The sequence below is a fragment of the Neomonachus schauinslandi genome, chromosome 9 (assembly GCF_002201575.2).
Source record: "Neomonachus schauinslandi chromosome 9, ASM220157v2, whole genome shotgun sequence".
In the NCBI taxonomy this organism is placed as follows: Eukaryota; Metazoa; Chordata; class Mammalia; order Carnivora; family Phocidae; genus Neomonachus; species Neomonachus schauinslandi.
This window is the reverse complement of record NC_058411.1, coordinates 94,018,618-94,033,428: the sequence shown is the minus strand read 5'-3', so window position 1 is coordinate 94,033,428 and position 14,811 is coordinate 94,018,618. Positions and strand designations below refer to the sequence as shown.

Below are 14,811 nucleotides of genomic sequence, written 5' to 3'. Positions count from 1 at the left end.
TATGTATGTATGTAAATATAAGGTGCCTGTGTGTGTGTTCAGTTCCCAGTCCAGATAATTCTCTTTCCCCTGGAGCAATTGTCAGATCTTTTGAATCCTAAGGAGGAAGTTTAATTGGGTTGTTTATTGTAGCCCACAGATTTAAATCTAAGGCCCTGAAAGACTTCAAAATCTACCACTTTAGGATTCAATTAACACTTTGCACAGAAAAGTGTGTTCTTCATATTTTTTTTTAAAGTTTTTATTTAAATTCCAGTTAACGGGACACCTGGGTGGCTCAGATGGTTAGGCGTCTGCCTTCAGCTCAGGTCATGATACCAGGGTCCTGGGATCGAGCCCCACATCGGGCTCCTGGCTCGGTGGGGAGCCTGCTTCTCCCTCTCCCTCTGCTTCTCTCCCTGCTCATGCTCTCTATCTCTGTGTCTCAAATGAATAATAAAATCTTTTTTTTTTTTTTTTAAGATTTTTTTTGACAGAGGGAGACACAGCAAGAGAGGGAACACAAGCAGGGGGAGTGGGAGAGGGAGAGAGAGAAGCAGGCTTCCTGCTGAGCAGGGAGCCCGATGCGGGGCTTGATCCCAGGACCCTGGGATCATGACCTGAGCCGAAGGCAGACACTTAACGACTGAGCCACCCAGGCGCCCCGAATAATAAAATCTTAAAAAAATGTTTAAAAAAATAAATTCCAGTAAACATACAGTGTAACATTAGTTTTGAGTGTACAGTATAGTGATTCAACACTTCCATACAACACCTGGTGCTCCTCACAAGTGCCCTCCTAAAAAAAAAAAAATGCCCTCCTTCATCCCCATCACCTATTTCACCCATCCCCCCACCCACCTTGCCTGGGGTAACCATCAATTTGTTCTCTAAAGAGTCTGTTTCTTGGTTTGCCTCCCTATCTGTTTTTACCCTTTGCTTGTTTGTTTTGTATCTTAAATGAATGAAATCATATGGTATTTGTCTTCCTCTGACTGACATTTCCTATAGTATAAAACTCTCTAGGTCCATCCATGTCATTGCAAGTGGAAAAATTTCATTCTTTTTGGTGGCTGAGTAACATTCCATTGTATATATATATACCATATCTTCTTTATCTGTTTATCAGTTGATGGGCACTTGGGCTGTTTCCATAATTTGGCTATTGTGGATAATACTGCTATAAAAGTCAGGGTGCATGTATTCCCTTGAATTTGTTTTCTTCGGGCAAATACCTAGTAGTGTGATTGCTGGGTCAAAGGGTAGTTCTATTTTTAACTTTTTGAGGAACCTCCATACTGTTTTTCAGAGTGGCTGCACCAGTTTGCATTCCCACCAATAGTGCAAGAGTTCACCTTTATCCACATCCTCGCCAACATCTGTTGTTACTTGTGTTGTTGATTTTAGCCATTCTGATAGGTGTGAGTTGGTATCTCATTGGAGTTTTGATTTGCATTTCCCTGATGATGAGTGATGTTGAGCATCTTTTCATGTATGTGTTAGCCATCTGTATGTCTTCTTTAGGAAAATGTCTATTCATGTTTTCTGCCCATTTTTAAACTGGACTATTTGTTTTTTGGTGTTGAGTTTTATAAGTTCCTTATATGGTTGAAAAAGAAATACTGGGACATTTTTGGATAATTTGGAAGTGCAGAAAATTATAACAGGTAGAAAAAAAAACCCTATGATAATTTTTACTACACATAAATGTTGCTTTAAATTTATTATCCTAAATCTTTACTAATTTAACAAGATTTATTTCACTAGCCCATGTTTATTGTACTGCTGAACTACGTCGTGAATCTCCCCATATCTCTCCATCACTGTTGCCAGCACAGCTTCCACATTGTCTGCCTGCTTCCTTCTTATCTCCCTTCAGTCTTTTTTTGAGATGTCAGAAAAACATTCTACTTTTTCACACTGCCCCCTTGCTCAAATCAATTCCATGGCATCTATCGCTTTTGGGTGAAATGACTGTCTCAAAAGAACACCCAGAGGCAGTGTGGAATATCAGACCAATAATTTGAAGACTTCTGTCTGACTTTGCAGGGTTGTTCTGAGAATCAAGTGAGAAAAAGGTATTTGAAGATGCCTAAAATCTGTAGTAAACTCCAAGTGTGAGTACTTATTATTTAGATCTTTGAATGTAATGCCAAATGTCAAGTGTTTTGTTTCTAATAACAAATTTTAATTTTAGAAAAATATGTTACTTCCAGATTTATTTTCAACAATATTAGCCTTTGAGAGGCAAGTAACATTGCACACTTAATGTTAGAAGACAAGGTTCTAATACCACTGATATTCTTCATGGCCTTGGAATGAGATCTGGTCCTCACCCAACTGAGAAATGAAAAGATGGAATGAACACACACACACACACACACACACACAATTGTTGATTTTATACGGGTAGTATTAGGATGAAGTCTTTCAACTATTCCTGTTTTTTTAAAAAAAAAAAGTACATCTGTTCTTATCTACAAATATATATACTTAGATTAGTGCAATAAGAGTATGCATGGCCTACAACAAATACCTGCTTATTCTGTGCTATGAGGCTGTCTTATTTTGCAAATGATTTTACCAATGACTTTCAGTTGTCTCAATTTGACATCAGGTTTCCAGAGAAGTTGAGATGCTGGGCAAGATAAATTGCATTATGATAAATGGAGATTTTGATGCCCTGGCCAGAATGTAATGGAAATATTCCTGTGGATGAAAAACTAATACACTATTTTTTTTTTTTTCATTCTGGACAGCTCAGTCATTAAAATGTGATGTTTTATTTCAGTCCAAAAAGAATTATTCTGACACTTGACTTGCTTATTTTAATGTATTAATCTTTGATGACCCAAAGGAGAGTCAGCATGAAAGAAAAACCTAGCAAAGCCATGAAGATCTGCATTTGTATCAGCCAGGGTATCAATAGCAAACAGTAATTTTGGATGGTTTAAGAAAGTCACTGTTTATGAAGGTTTAGGTAGGGATTTAGGGAAAACAAAAGGAGTAGTGGAGCTGTTAACAAACACCCATAGTCCATAAAATATGAGGGACAGAAGTAGCTACTGGAATCTAGAAGGAGAGAGTTCTCTAGGGAAAGGTACTTTGAAAGGACACAGTCAGCCTGAATGGACAATGCCCAGAGAGAACCTGAAGAATGAATACTTTTGACCAACTCTTTCCTCCCATGGAGCTTAAGAGGAGCCCCCTACTGGCTGACCCAATGGGAAACAAGTAGTAAGAGAGTCCATAGCTGTAAGAAACATAGAACCCAGCCTTCTGGAGAGAATAAGGGTGTATTTGGACGGGCAGATGGAAAACATTTTGCCCAGCCTTTCACTGCAGTTTATCTAGCACAAAGTAAATATGAGTCAAATGAAAGCATATATGAATCTATCAGTGGCCTAAAATGAAAATGGTCATGTATTTTTTTTTATGTAACAGATTGAATAAACATTTCAATAGTTTAATAAAAATTACTAATCCTATTCTTTCCATCTAATTTAACCCAACCCTTTGTATATCTCCTGTGGCACTTCGTACCTTTTACCTTGTATGAGAACTACTGAACAGTACCAGCCATCATACTGTAAGCTTTTTTCCTAAGTGGGGACACACACTTTGGGTGCTCTGCAGTGTCTAGCACAGGGCTGTGAGGTTTGTTGAAAGGTTTGTAATTTTATCAATTCAAATATGAGAACTGTGTCATGTTACGTAATTTTTAATTTCCTGCATTTAATTGTCTACCACTCATTAGTTCTAAAATTCACTGAGCACCTATTTTGTATCTAGCATTGTTTGAAGCACATAGATTTCAAGGATGAGTAAGCGAGGGCTCTGTCCTCCTGTGGCTTACATTGAGATAGGAGAGAAATATAAACTAGCAATCATGATATGACTCAATATGCTAGGGAGAGTTACAAAATGATACTTCTGCTGGTGGAGGACAAGGGCAGTGAAGATCAGAATAGGGAAGGTAGTTCAAAGCCGCAACATCCTACACACAGACACAGTAGATTCTAGAGGAATGAAATCAGGCTATGTTAGAAAGGGTTTTCTGAAAGCAGTATACTTTTTCTTATATTCACCTTGAATTTTTCCAATGTAATTACTTCCAATTAATATTTAAAAGGTGTCCTGGACACTGAGCATACCCAGTAACTGCAACCAGAATGAGGAGAAACTGGAAAGCAAAGGAAGAAGTTTGTTGCGGACATGGAAAAAAAAAATTATCTCCTGAAGAGAAGGGAGATTTAGTCATACTAAAATGAAAAGTAAGGAGCCTGAAGTAAACTCGATTATTCAAAACAAGGGAAGAAAACATGGGCTGTAGAAAATTATATTCTGATTTCTTTTCTGATTAAGTATGAGATGGTGGGAAGCACATTGTTTCTGCCCCTTCTCTACATGACTTCAGCATGTTTCTTTATTTGTGACTCCGTTTCTTAATCTGAGAAGTATGGATAATGTTACTGGCCTCAGAGGATTACTGAAATGAACTGCATAGTGGTAGACAACTTACTTGCTACATAGTATTGCTCAGCAGTTTAGTAACCTTATCTGACACTTGCCATTTCTACTTTGGGAAAGGATTCAGCATACTCCGAACCGTATCACATCACCACTCCTATTAAAGAAGTTATTTGTGTAAAGGTTTTTGACTGGACCGAAAAGCCTCATCCAGCTTTGAATGTTATCAGACCAACTGCAACATCTGAAGAGCCAAATGTCATAAATTCTCAATTTTTCCCCTGCGTTACTAAAACATACTAACATCCCCTCTTAGAAGGCAGTGCTAGCTGGCCTGGGGATAAAACAGTGGCATAAAATCTTTTGGATAGGATTCTGGATCTCTGGTTACCTCTGAAAGGCTTATCAGCTAAAATGAGAAACCATTTCTGACTGTGCTGTCCAGTCAGTATTAATATTGAAGATGGCCAAGTGGATTTTCATATTACTTCCCCACATAAGCTGAGGTCATTAAAATGACCAAAAGGATCTGATTTTTTATTTTTATTTATTTTTTATATATATTTTTTAAGATTTTATTTATTTATTTGAGAGAGAGAATGAGAGAGAGGGAGCACATGAGAAGGGGGGAGGGTCAGAGGGAGAAGCAGACTCCCCGCTGAGCAGGGAGCCCGATGCGGGACTCGATCCTGGGACTCCAGGATCATGACCTGAGCCGAAGGCAGTCGCCTAACCAACTGAGCCACCCAGGCGCCCAGGATCTGATTTTTTAAATAAGCAGGGACTCAAAGATGTTGCTCATAAAAAGTTAGTTAATAGGACAGATCATAGACTAAAATGTGAATTTTGTTTTAAAAGCAAAATAATTTTTCCTAATAAAACTAAGCTGTGGGGCACCTGGGTGGCTCAGTTGGTTAAGCGACTGCCTTTGGCTCAGGTCATGATCCTGGAGTCCCTGGATCGAGTCCCGCATCACGCTCCCTGCTCGGCGAGGAGCCTGCTTCTCCCTCTAACCCTCCCCCCTCTCATGTACTCTCTCTCGCTCAAATAAATAAATCTTAAAAAAAAAAAAAAAAAAAAAATCTGTGGATGTTCTTGACATAATGGGATTTTAAAATTAAGAGCACAAGTAGATACTTTCCTGGACAGTTTCTATATATAGAATACCTTCCTCTTTTTAACCACCTCATGACTCAGTTTACCCAACTGGCCTTTATGCCTTTCCTGTCTTCTCAAGTTAAAACTTTCCCTCTTCTGATGTGACCTACATTACAACATTTCTCACTTTTCAGTCTAGTAATAAAAGCAGGGTGGCCTGATCTGAGCATTACTGCCATTTCGAGCCAGATAAATTTTTGTTGTAGGAAGCTTTTTTGTGCACCATAGATATTTAGCAACTTCCCTGGTCTCCACTCACTAGATACCAGTAACATGACCACCACTCCCAGATACAACAACCAAAACTCTCCAGATACTGCCAAATGTCCTTAAGGAACCAAATTACCCCCGCAGGAAAATTGCCATATAAGAGCAACTGGTATATATAACAACATGTTCAGTTTTGAATATATGCCTCAATGTATGAAACTTCATTCAGAGGGGATACTTAGTAAATATATATAAAGTGAATGCAGAATAAGATGGTGCTTTATTGCAGTTCATTGCTAGGATAATAAACATCTTATTCTTATAAAATGAACCATCAGTTTCCTTGAGGACGTAATACTTCTATACCCATTTTGGATTGGCTTATTTCCCAGTATTTGGAATAGAAAGAGAAGACAGTGTTTTTCCAAATTGATAGTTCTCACTTGAACTCTGTGGTTCATAAATTTCTAATGGGACTCAATCCCTAGGAGTTTTTTTTTCCTTTTTTTTATTATGAAAGATGATATCTAAATTTGTTCCAAAACAAAGAAGGAAATCAAGGTGAAAATGGGAAAGAAAGGAGCAAAGAGAAAAGAGAGAGGAGGAAAAGAAGTGAGCAAGATACAGTAGGTTATTCTATACTTATAAGACCCATTTATGACAAAGTTGAATTAAACAATTTTGGTTTTGATTTTGACATCATTTGCTTTTTTTTAACCCTTCTATTTCTGTAACAATTTTTAAGCATATATAAAATGAAATGTTGTTAGTCACATGTCACAAAGAGAACATCTGGGTAACCACCACCAACCAGGTCAAGATACAGCAAACTGCCAATCCCTCCAAGGTCCTTAGTCCCTACTTCCCAGAGAGGGCTGCTCTCTCTACTTTGTAGAAATCCTTTCCTTGCTATGTGTTGTCATTTTACTGTGTATCCCTGAACACTGCAGTTTAGGTTTGGGGATTTTTATACATTTAATCATTCAGTATATATTCTTTAGTATCTGGTTGCTTTTACTGAACATTTTGTTTGTTCTGATTCATCCATGTTGTGTGTAACTGTAGCTTGTGTAGGTTTAGAGTTCTATAGGATCTCATTGTATGACTATGCCACAATTTATTTGACTAATCAACTGTATAATGGACATTTTTTTTTCTTAGTAAATTTTCTTATGTGTGTCTTCTGGTGCACATACACACGTTTCTTTTGGATTCACACCTAGGAGTTGAATTGCTAGGTCATAGGGAAGGCAAATCTTCAACTTTAGTAAATAATACCAAACTGTTTTCCCATTTATCCTCACACCAAAACTGATACACATAACGTAGTTTTGTGTGCTGTGACAATCTATGCTAGAAGATGGGCTATGTGTGTGTGTACACACACGTACACCTATAAAAGCAAAACAAAGGTTTCATACACTCAAATTTTCTGGGAATAAAACTGCAACTCTCTATGATGCATTAGAATTACATTCAACCCCTCTTGAGCTCAACTCTTTTTTCCTTTCTCAAAATATCCCAAGAGGTAACCTGGGTTAGCATAGCACATGGAAAAGAATATTTGTAGCATTTAATTGGGCACTCTCAGAGACCACAGTGTTAAAGACAGGCAAAGGACCTACCTAGCACATACCTTGGTATTACAGGCAAAGCATCTACCTTTGATGTAGTTAGAAAAGTTCAAATATCCATGAAGAAACACAGACAAGTTTGGAGCATTTTCATCACAGGAACAGAAAAATCTGTATGCTTTCTTTTCTGAGGCTTCTTCATGAATGGAGACAGTGTCCTCATACTCATTTTTATTACTTCCGTGATGCAATTTATTATGTTCTAGAGTTTGAGCCTGCATTTGGCTCTTTGTGACTCATACTGACAGTTTCAATAATCTCTCAGAAATGCCTGAATTAAATGCATATGATTACCAAAAAATGATAAATCACAAAGCAACTTGAAAGATAGGCTGCTTACCAGTAATATCCTAAAAGCTTATGAGGTGAGAAGTTTGCCACGTGAAACAAATCCAACTTTCCAATAAAATGCTTTCCTCTTGGTCCATTTCAAAGTAACAGTTAAAATGTCTTTCATGTAAAATTATAGTAAAATGAGATTTCTCTTCTGGAAACCCCAGAGCAGGAGATTTTACATTTAAAGTCAAGATTTGGGGAATTATTATCATCCTTTGGAAGTTACCAAGAGCAGCAAACACTGCATCCATACACCGAACTGAAGAGACTATCATAGCCGTGGATATTCAAAACTAGGTTTTACTAAATTTTATGAAGTTAGAATCACCAAGAGTCAACCACTCCATACAGTTTTAGTATTAGGCATATCCTAGTGTTACTGAAATTATTTATAAAATTGTAATTCATGAGGGCTAAAATATTTTGATAATTTTCTATTAAAGTTTAATCTGCAATTCTTATTGATGGTTTAATTTATTGTAGTAAAAATTATTAATAGTATTTATAATAATTTTTATGTTGAATTTTCGTTGTGTTCAGCTTACTCTATTCTCACATCCAGTGTGTTACTTACTCTGTGAGGTCTGAGTGTCTATGAATTTCTTTATCAAGGCATCAGTAGTTTGGGTATAAAGACTGAGAGCATATCTCAGAGACTGAAGATCTGGGCTTTTCTCCAAGAAATTCTTTTTCAGGCCATTTCCTCCTGCATGAAAGTATTGCTAAAAAGAAGAAAAAAAGATAACATAAGCAGAAGGATTTAGAAGGAAGTATCAGAGGAAGATTTTATTGCCATAATAGTGACACTGAGATGGAATGATACAATAGGATCAATGTGAAAGTGACAAAAGGGCAGTCCTGACGCTTTCCCATTACTAAGTCATAACCCTGTCATTCAGGTCCCCTGTCTCTGGACTGACGCTTTACATCACAGACCCCAGATCCTTGAAGCTTAAGGTTTTTCCTCTCATTCAAAACTTTAGTTAAGCATATGGGATCATGAAGATGCAGCAGTCAAAGGGCTTATAGAATGACAGGTGTAGACAACAATTGTCAACTTGGTTACTGGCTTGTTTCTAGAACATAAAATATATCCAGGGTTGTCAAAATTTCACAGAGAAGGTAGTACCTGGGTCACATATTGTCCAGATACTAGCTTGCGATTCTAGGCCAGGCGCCTGCTTGCTGCTCCATTTTCCCCTGAGCACACAATAGTGCAGATACAGACCAACCTGAGGATGCAGAGTGGTCTTTGGAAATCCGACATCCCCTGAACCTTGTGTCTGATGAATGTAATAAAACATAGGGATTTTTTTTTTTGATATTATTACCCAATAAACTCAAAACATTACAATATCTATAGCTAAGATACTAGAGAAGATACATGCTGTTTAATAATAAATATAGTCATTGAGGGATGTTAGCATTTTTCATGCTGCAAGTATTATGTGCAGATATCACTTGGAAAGCAGAATATATACAAATATGTGACAGAACTAAGGATATTTTTTTCCCCAACCATTTATAGATGGTAACATCTATAAATCTCTTACAGTGTACTGTTAAATTTAGGTAAATGGTTCTCCGTCTCTCCCTCTACTGACTATACTAAACTATACACCCACTGCAACCTGAGTTGCTTTGATCTAGGATTCTCACAGAATGATGTATTTTGAGAAAGCTCAACAAATGATTCTGATACACTCTCCTAACTGTGTATGTGTCATCCCTTCATCCCACTCATTAAAAATTTCTGAGGTAAAAGAATTCAATGAATTGAAAACTCATAATTATCTTACTTTTCTCCCTTATTCAAGGGGAGATGCAGAAAAATATTCTGGGCATTTGTAGGCAGCTGAGTGCGCTTTCACAGAGTGTAAAGTAGAGAAGATTCAGGGCATAAGCCAGAGAAAGTAGACAATGGGCATAGAATTTGCAAAAAGACTGCTACCACTCCAGACACCCTCCCCAAGTAGAAAAACCTCTAGTCACTTAAAAGTGCCTTTACTGATTCTAGCTGGGTGCATTGTGAAAACATAAGCTGTGCCAAAAGCAATCTAGGTTTATGAAAAGGAGGCATAGAAAAATGGCAAAAGCCTGGTCCTTTTGAGAAATGATGAGAGAAAATGCTTAAAATTGCCCCTACACCTTGATCTTCCAAAAAAAAAAAATGTTACTTTCACATGCAGAAAGTAGTTATTGAGGACTACAAGTCCAGAATTGTTTCAGGTGCCCTGGTGGATCAAAAAAGGTGAAAGCTCCTTATTCATGAAATGATATGATAATTAAGGTGGAAAATATTAAATGGATGTATTGAGAGGGGAAGGTTCAGCTTGGATTTGACTGTTTCCCTAGAGGAATGAAAGGGTGCTCTCTGGAGGTCTGTTTATATAATGAACCAAGGAGGCATCAGATGAAATAACTCACCCTCATTGTATAGTATAGCAGTGAGATAAACTGAACCAGGAATGGGCATGATCTCTGGGCATGTGTAGGAACACATTCTGCTTCTCAAATTTTTTCAGACAAGCCCCATTCTTATCAAACCTGAGCACAAGTGCTAGAAGATTATGATAAAAAGAAATACAAGAAAAACTAGAAGCAGCACCTAAAATGATGTTTTGCCATCTCTTGGGACTATGGAGAGTTGTCAGGAAAAATTGCGACAGACTTTGAAATGGACCAAAAAGATTGGTGGGTGTTCTGCCTAGTGTGCCTGTCTGGGTTATCTTTGTTTTTCATTGTCTTTGAGCTATTTAAAACTCTGCAAATGATAGAAAACGGATAATCATGTAAATGACTCTTGTCCATAGAAATGCAAATTATTTCTGGTGGGATGCAACTGATTATTCTGTGGATAGATCCTTTTTGCTTCTATTTGTAAGTTGATTTCAGCTTTCCTTATTGCTTATCCTTCTGTGTGGTTCTTGGAGTTCTCCGATAAGCTAGCTGTAAGATCTTACTGGTGCCCTCATTAATTGATGAGTTAAATAACATTTTTGACAAGTTTTATAACTGCGGGAATGTCACAATCCTACTCTACTTTAAAAACTGTTCGTTAATGGTGTACATAAAGCAGCATGGTGACAGCATTCACAAGGACGGGCACTGTTTTTACTGTGCGGTCTGTGAGGCTAGACCTATGGGATCACGCTGACAACAGCCTCAGTGGCGGGGTCTGCCTTCCTGCCTGTTCTCTCTGCCTCTGTCCCTTAACAAATGTTTATTAAACTTGTATTGTAAACCAGACCTGGTGCCGAATGCCAAGGATATGAAGCCAAAGAGGTGCAGAGGCTGTTCTCAAAGGGATTATGATCTAGTCGGAAATGTCACCAAAATGTCAATGAAGGACTCCAATAATGTTGCGGGTCTAAGAAAAATAATTGGAAAATACAGATAGTGGGGGTGGCAAACATTTCTATTGGGGAAGGAGTCTGTAAAGCCTTCCAAAGAGGTATCATCTTTGGTGTTTATCAGTTTTTTAGAGCTGCCGTTTTTAAAATCAGTAGCCACTAGATCATCTGCTACAGTGGAAGAGAGAAAGAGGACAATCCCACATATGTAACCAAGGGAAACTGTGGGAGTCCCAGCTCTACTTAAGAAGAATTGAAAGAAGAGAAGAATTGAAGTGGTGGTTCTCATAATATAGTTCCTTCATGCTGTTACTCTGTTCTCATCACAAAACTTGGGGGGCTTGGGAACCATGGAGTTGCCTCTAAGTAGTTGAGGACCTAGAGAAGCTGAGATGACTTAGTACCCCTAAAGATTCACAAGGCTCGTTAACAGGTGAAAGGCTCTGAGACCCACTGTGGTAAAGAAATCTGCTTAACCTTTCATTAACATACCTGCTTCTTAAAATTATTTGGCTTCAGGACACCTATCACATACAACATCTATTAATACTCTGGGGGACTGAAGTGTTCCATGGCATATGATTTAGGAAATCCTAGGAGAGAATAAGGTGAATAGACTTCATAGAATGGAGATATTTCTAAGATGGAAGAAGAGAACTAGAGTCAGGCTCTGAAGGCCTAGACTGTGTATTTATCCTTGAACCCTCACAACTGTATAGGAGAACACGTTTTTACTACCAAGACATTATTTTGTAGGCCTCTGGGACATGGGAAACAACCATGAAGTGAAAACATAAAACAAGGAATGAGTTTGTTCCCAGGTAAAGCCTAAGCCCCCCCCCCCCTAGAGTTTTTGGTTGTGATACTGAACTGACTTGACTTCCTCCTTTGTAGCCGTAGGGTATTATGAGTCATTCCTCTAAAGGCTCTAGCAGGATCGTAAGTGAACAGCAGAAGATGCGATGCCTGAGGGCAGAAATGATGCTTTTGTCTCTTAAGTGCATTGTATAATAGGAGATGTTGCAAGATGAACCCTGGACAGAAGGTAGCAATTTTCGGAGAGAAAACAAGTTGCAAGATCCTAAGGATGAAAGCTCCCATTCAGTGAGCACAGATAAATAACACATGCCCCAGGCTCCTAACTCAGAGAGCAGAGGAGATGACTTGTATGGTTATGCAAATGCAAACTCGATGAAAATGCTACTTTACATAACCCTTTCAGGAGAACATGGGTCTGTTTATCTCACTGGCACAGATAATAAGAAAGGGGCTGCGTTGATGGCATACACCCTGACAGTCGGAGATTTCACATTCAGTTTTGATCTGCAAGAGCCTCTGAAGAAGCAGGCGAGTAGAATTTGTATTTTGCTGAGGCTTAGGTCTGAAGGATATAAATAGGAGGCTGTTGTGTGGGAGTGAACGTCTTAGCTATTAAATAAGCCCCACTAGTGACAGCTCAGTACAGCTTAGTTGATCTCCCTTCATTATAGTAAGCATTGGGAGGGGGATTATATGCTAGAGGAGAATTTGTGTATATGGGGTTTTAAAGCCTTCTAGATGTTTCCCTTATGCATGTAAAAAGTGGATGTTTCCCCATTGGTTCTAAGCAAACAAACACAAACGGGACTCAGTTTCACGTTGTTTCTCTGCAACCAGCAGTGTAAACCAAGAACCTCCAGTTTAATCTATTCTGATGTTTAGATTAATACAAATTAGCAGAAAACTACTGGCAAAATAAATTAGCACTAGCCATTTTCTTCCAAGAAAGGCATTTTTAATCAGAGAACTGTGAACAAGTTGGCTGTTCACAGCTGTGAAGGGTAAGGATGTCAGCTGGATGTCATTTCATTCTCTCTACCCTTGGCCCTGTCCTGGCTGATATTTTCACCACAGACTTGGACAAAGGCAGAAAGCAGGTTTCTAAAATGTAGAGTTGAGCCAAAGCTTGACATTATTACTTTGAATGACAGAATGTGGCTTCAGAAAAAGTCTTGGCAGCCTGAAATCATGGGTCAACATTTACAGGATGGGATGACAAAAAAAAGGAAAAGGCCTATATTCATGATAAAAAGTTTGCTGCAGAGTATGGAATGGGGGTGACCTGGCTTAATATCAGTAAAATTTTAAAAGCCATAATGCTTCATTTCTTTTCTCAGGTTTCATATGATTTAATAAAGTGATGGGGCAGCTATCAAAGATAATGAATTCTGATCATGTATTAACATACATAGATAGGTCAAGACGAAGGGTGTGATAGAGCAACAATAGAGCAACAACATTCTCTGCTGATCAGAACATACCTGAAATATTAGGATCATTATAAATTTACTCCCAGGCTTCATCATTTATAAGAAATATGAAAAAGTGGAGGGCATCCAAAGGTAGAGGGCCAGGATTTTGTAAGGTCTAGAAGGCATGTCATTCAATAAATGGCTGCAGATAAACTGGGGAGGCATGACAGCTTTCTTCAATGTATGAAAGGCTATCATGTGGAAAGGAAGTAGAATTATTTTTCAAAGGACAAAGGACCAAGGCAGCACTAAAAGTACCAGGGAAACAGATCCTGGTTTGATACAAAGATAACCTTTCCAGTGATAAAGTGCATCTTAAAAATTGAAGCTGCTACTTTTGAGTTAGTGAGGTCCCATCACTTGCCATTATTAAGTGGTGGCCATTTGACTATAGGCCCACAACATTGTAGATGAACAGGAAAGGGGAGCTATTGGGTTATGTTTCCAATTCTGAGATTTTAGAATCTTTTTCACCTCTTTGACTCTCTGCTTTTTACTTTAAAATGTGTGAGAAAATGTAAATTCACACTCTTTCCTCTATGCAATGTGATCTGTGCATAGGTTATGTAACCCCAGAGAATATCAGTCCATTCATTTGGAGAATGGGAGCAGAGACATCTACCCTGCCTGACTCTGGTACTGTAATGATGACATGAATTATTACTCCATCTGGAAGAGCTCTGTGAACTATGGAGTTCTTTCTACTTGTGAGAAGATACGCTTAATGGGCAGACTAACTGCCCAAACTCGAACCCTGCTTTGTTTCCTAAGCACCGGCCCCTGTCTCCAGCAATGTACTAGCTATTTATTTCTACATTCCTGCCACCATATCTAACTTCAACATAGCAGTAGAAAAACAGTCTCTTACCTGATTTGCCATTTTTTCTCAGTGGAACAATGTTTTTCCATCCTCTCAGTTGAAACTTCTCAGTCACCTCACCCTTGCCCCAATTTGGGTTGCTCCCCAGCGACGCTCCCCTTCTTGTGTCATTCATACCGTCTTTCACTTCTATTCCTCAAGCCAGCCCCCTAGTGATCGCCCTCATCATCTTAGGCATTAAATAACTGTAACTGATCTGATTAAATCTTCAACTATCCCATGCATTTTGCACATTTCTGCAAGATTTCCATTGCTAAAATGGCACTTTGAGTATGCCACATATTTACAAAATCATCAATGGCTCATCTTTTATGGAACACACTGAGGGTGCAAAAGGATCTTCGTACTTTCACCCCAACCATTTCCTGAAACCTCATTTTACATGGCTTCACTATCCAAACCTCCAGTTAAATCCAGACCAGTGCATTGAGTAGTTTCGTCCCTGACTCCCAGGCCTCTGGTCTGTGCCTTTCCATAATGAAATCCTTTTCCCCTGATTA

At 38.5% G+C, this 14,811-nt stretch overlaps 1 protein-coding gene across 2 annotated transcripts in view; it reads right to left on the bottom strand.

Annotated features, from left to right (window-relative positions):
* The window catches only part of UNC13C (unc-13 homolog C), a 547,141-nt gene that overhangs the window by 48,427 nt on the left and 483,903 nt on the right, over positions 1 to 14,811 (bottom strand). For both annotated transcript variants that reach the window (XM_044917815.1, XM_021693930.1), the window contains one exon: positions 8,362 to 8,509. In XM_044917815.1, the coding sequence (XP_044773750.1) occupies positions 8,362 to 8,509 (148 nt within the window). The remainder of the gene's footprint in view (positions 1 to 8,361; positions 8,510 to 14,811) is intronic.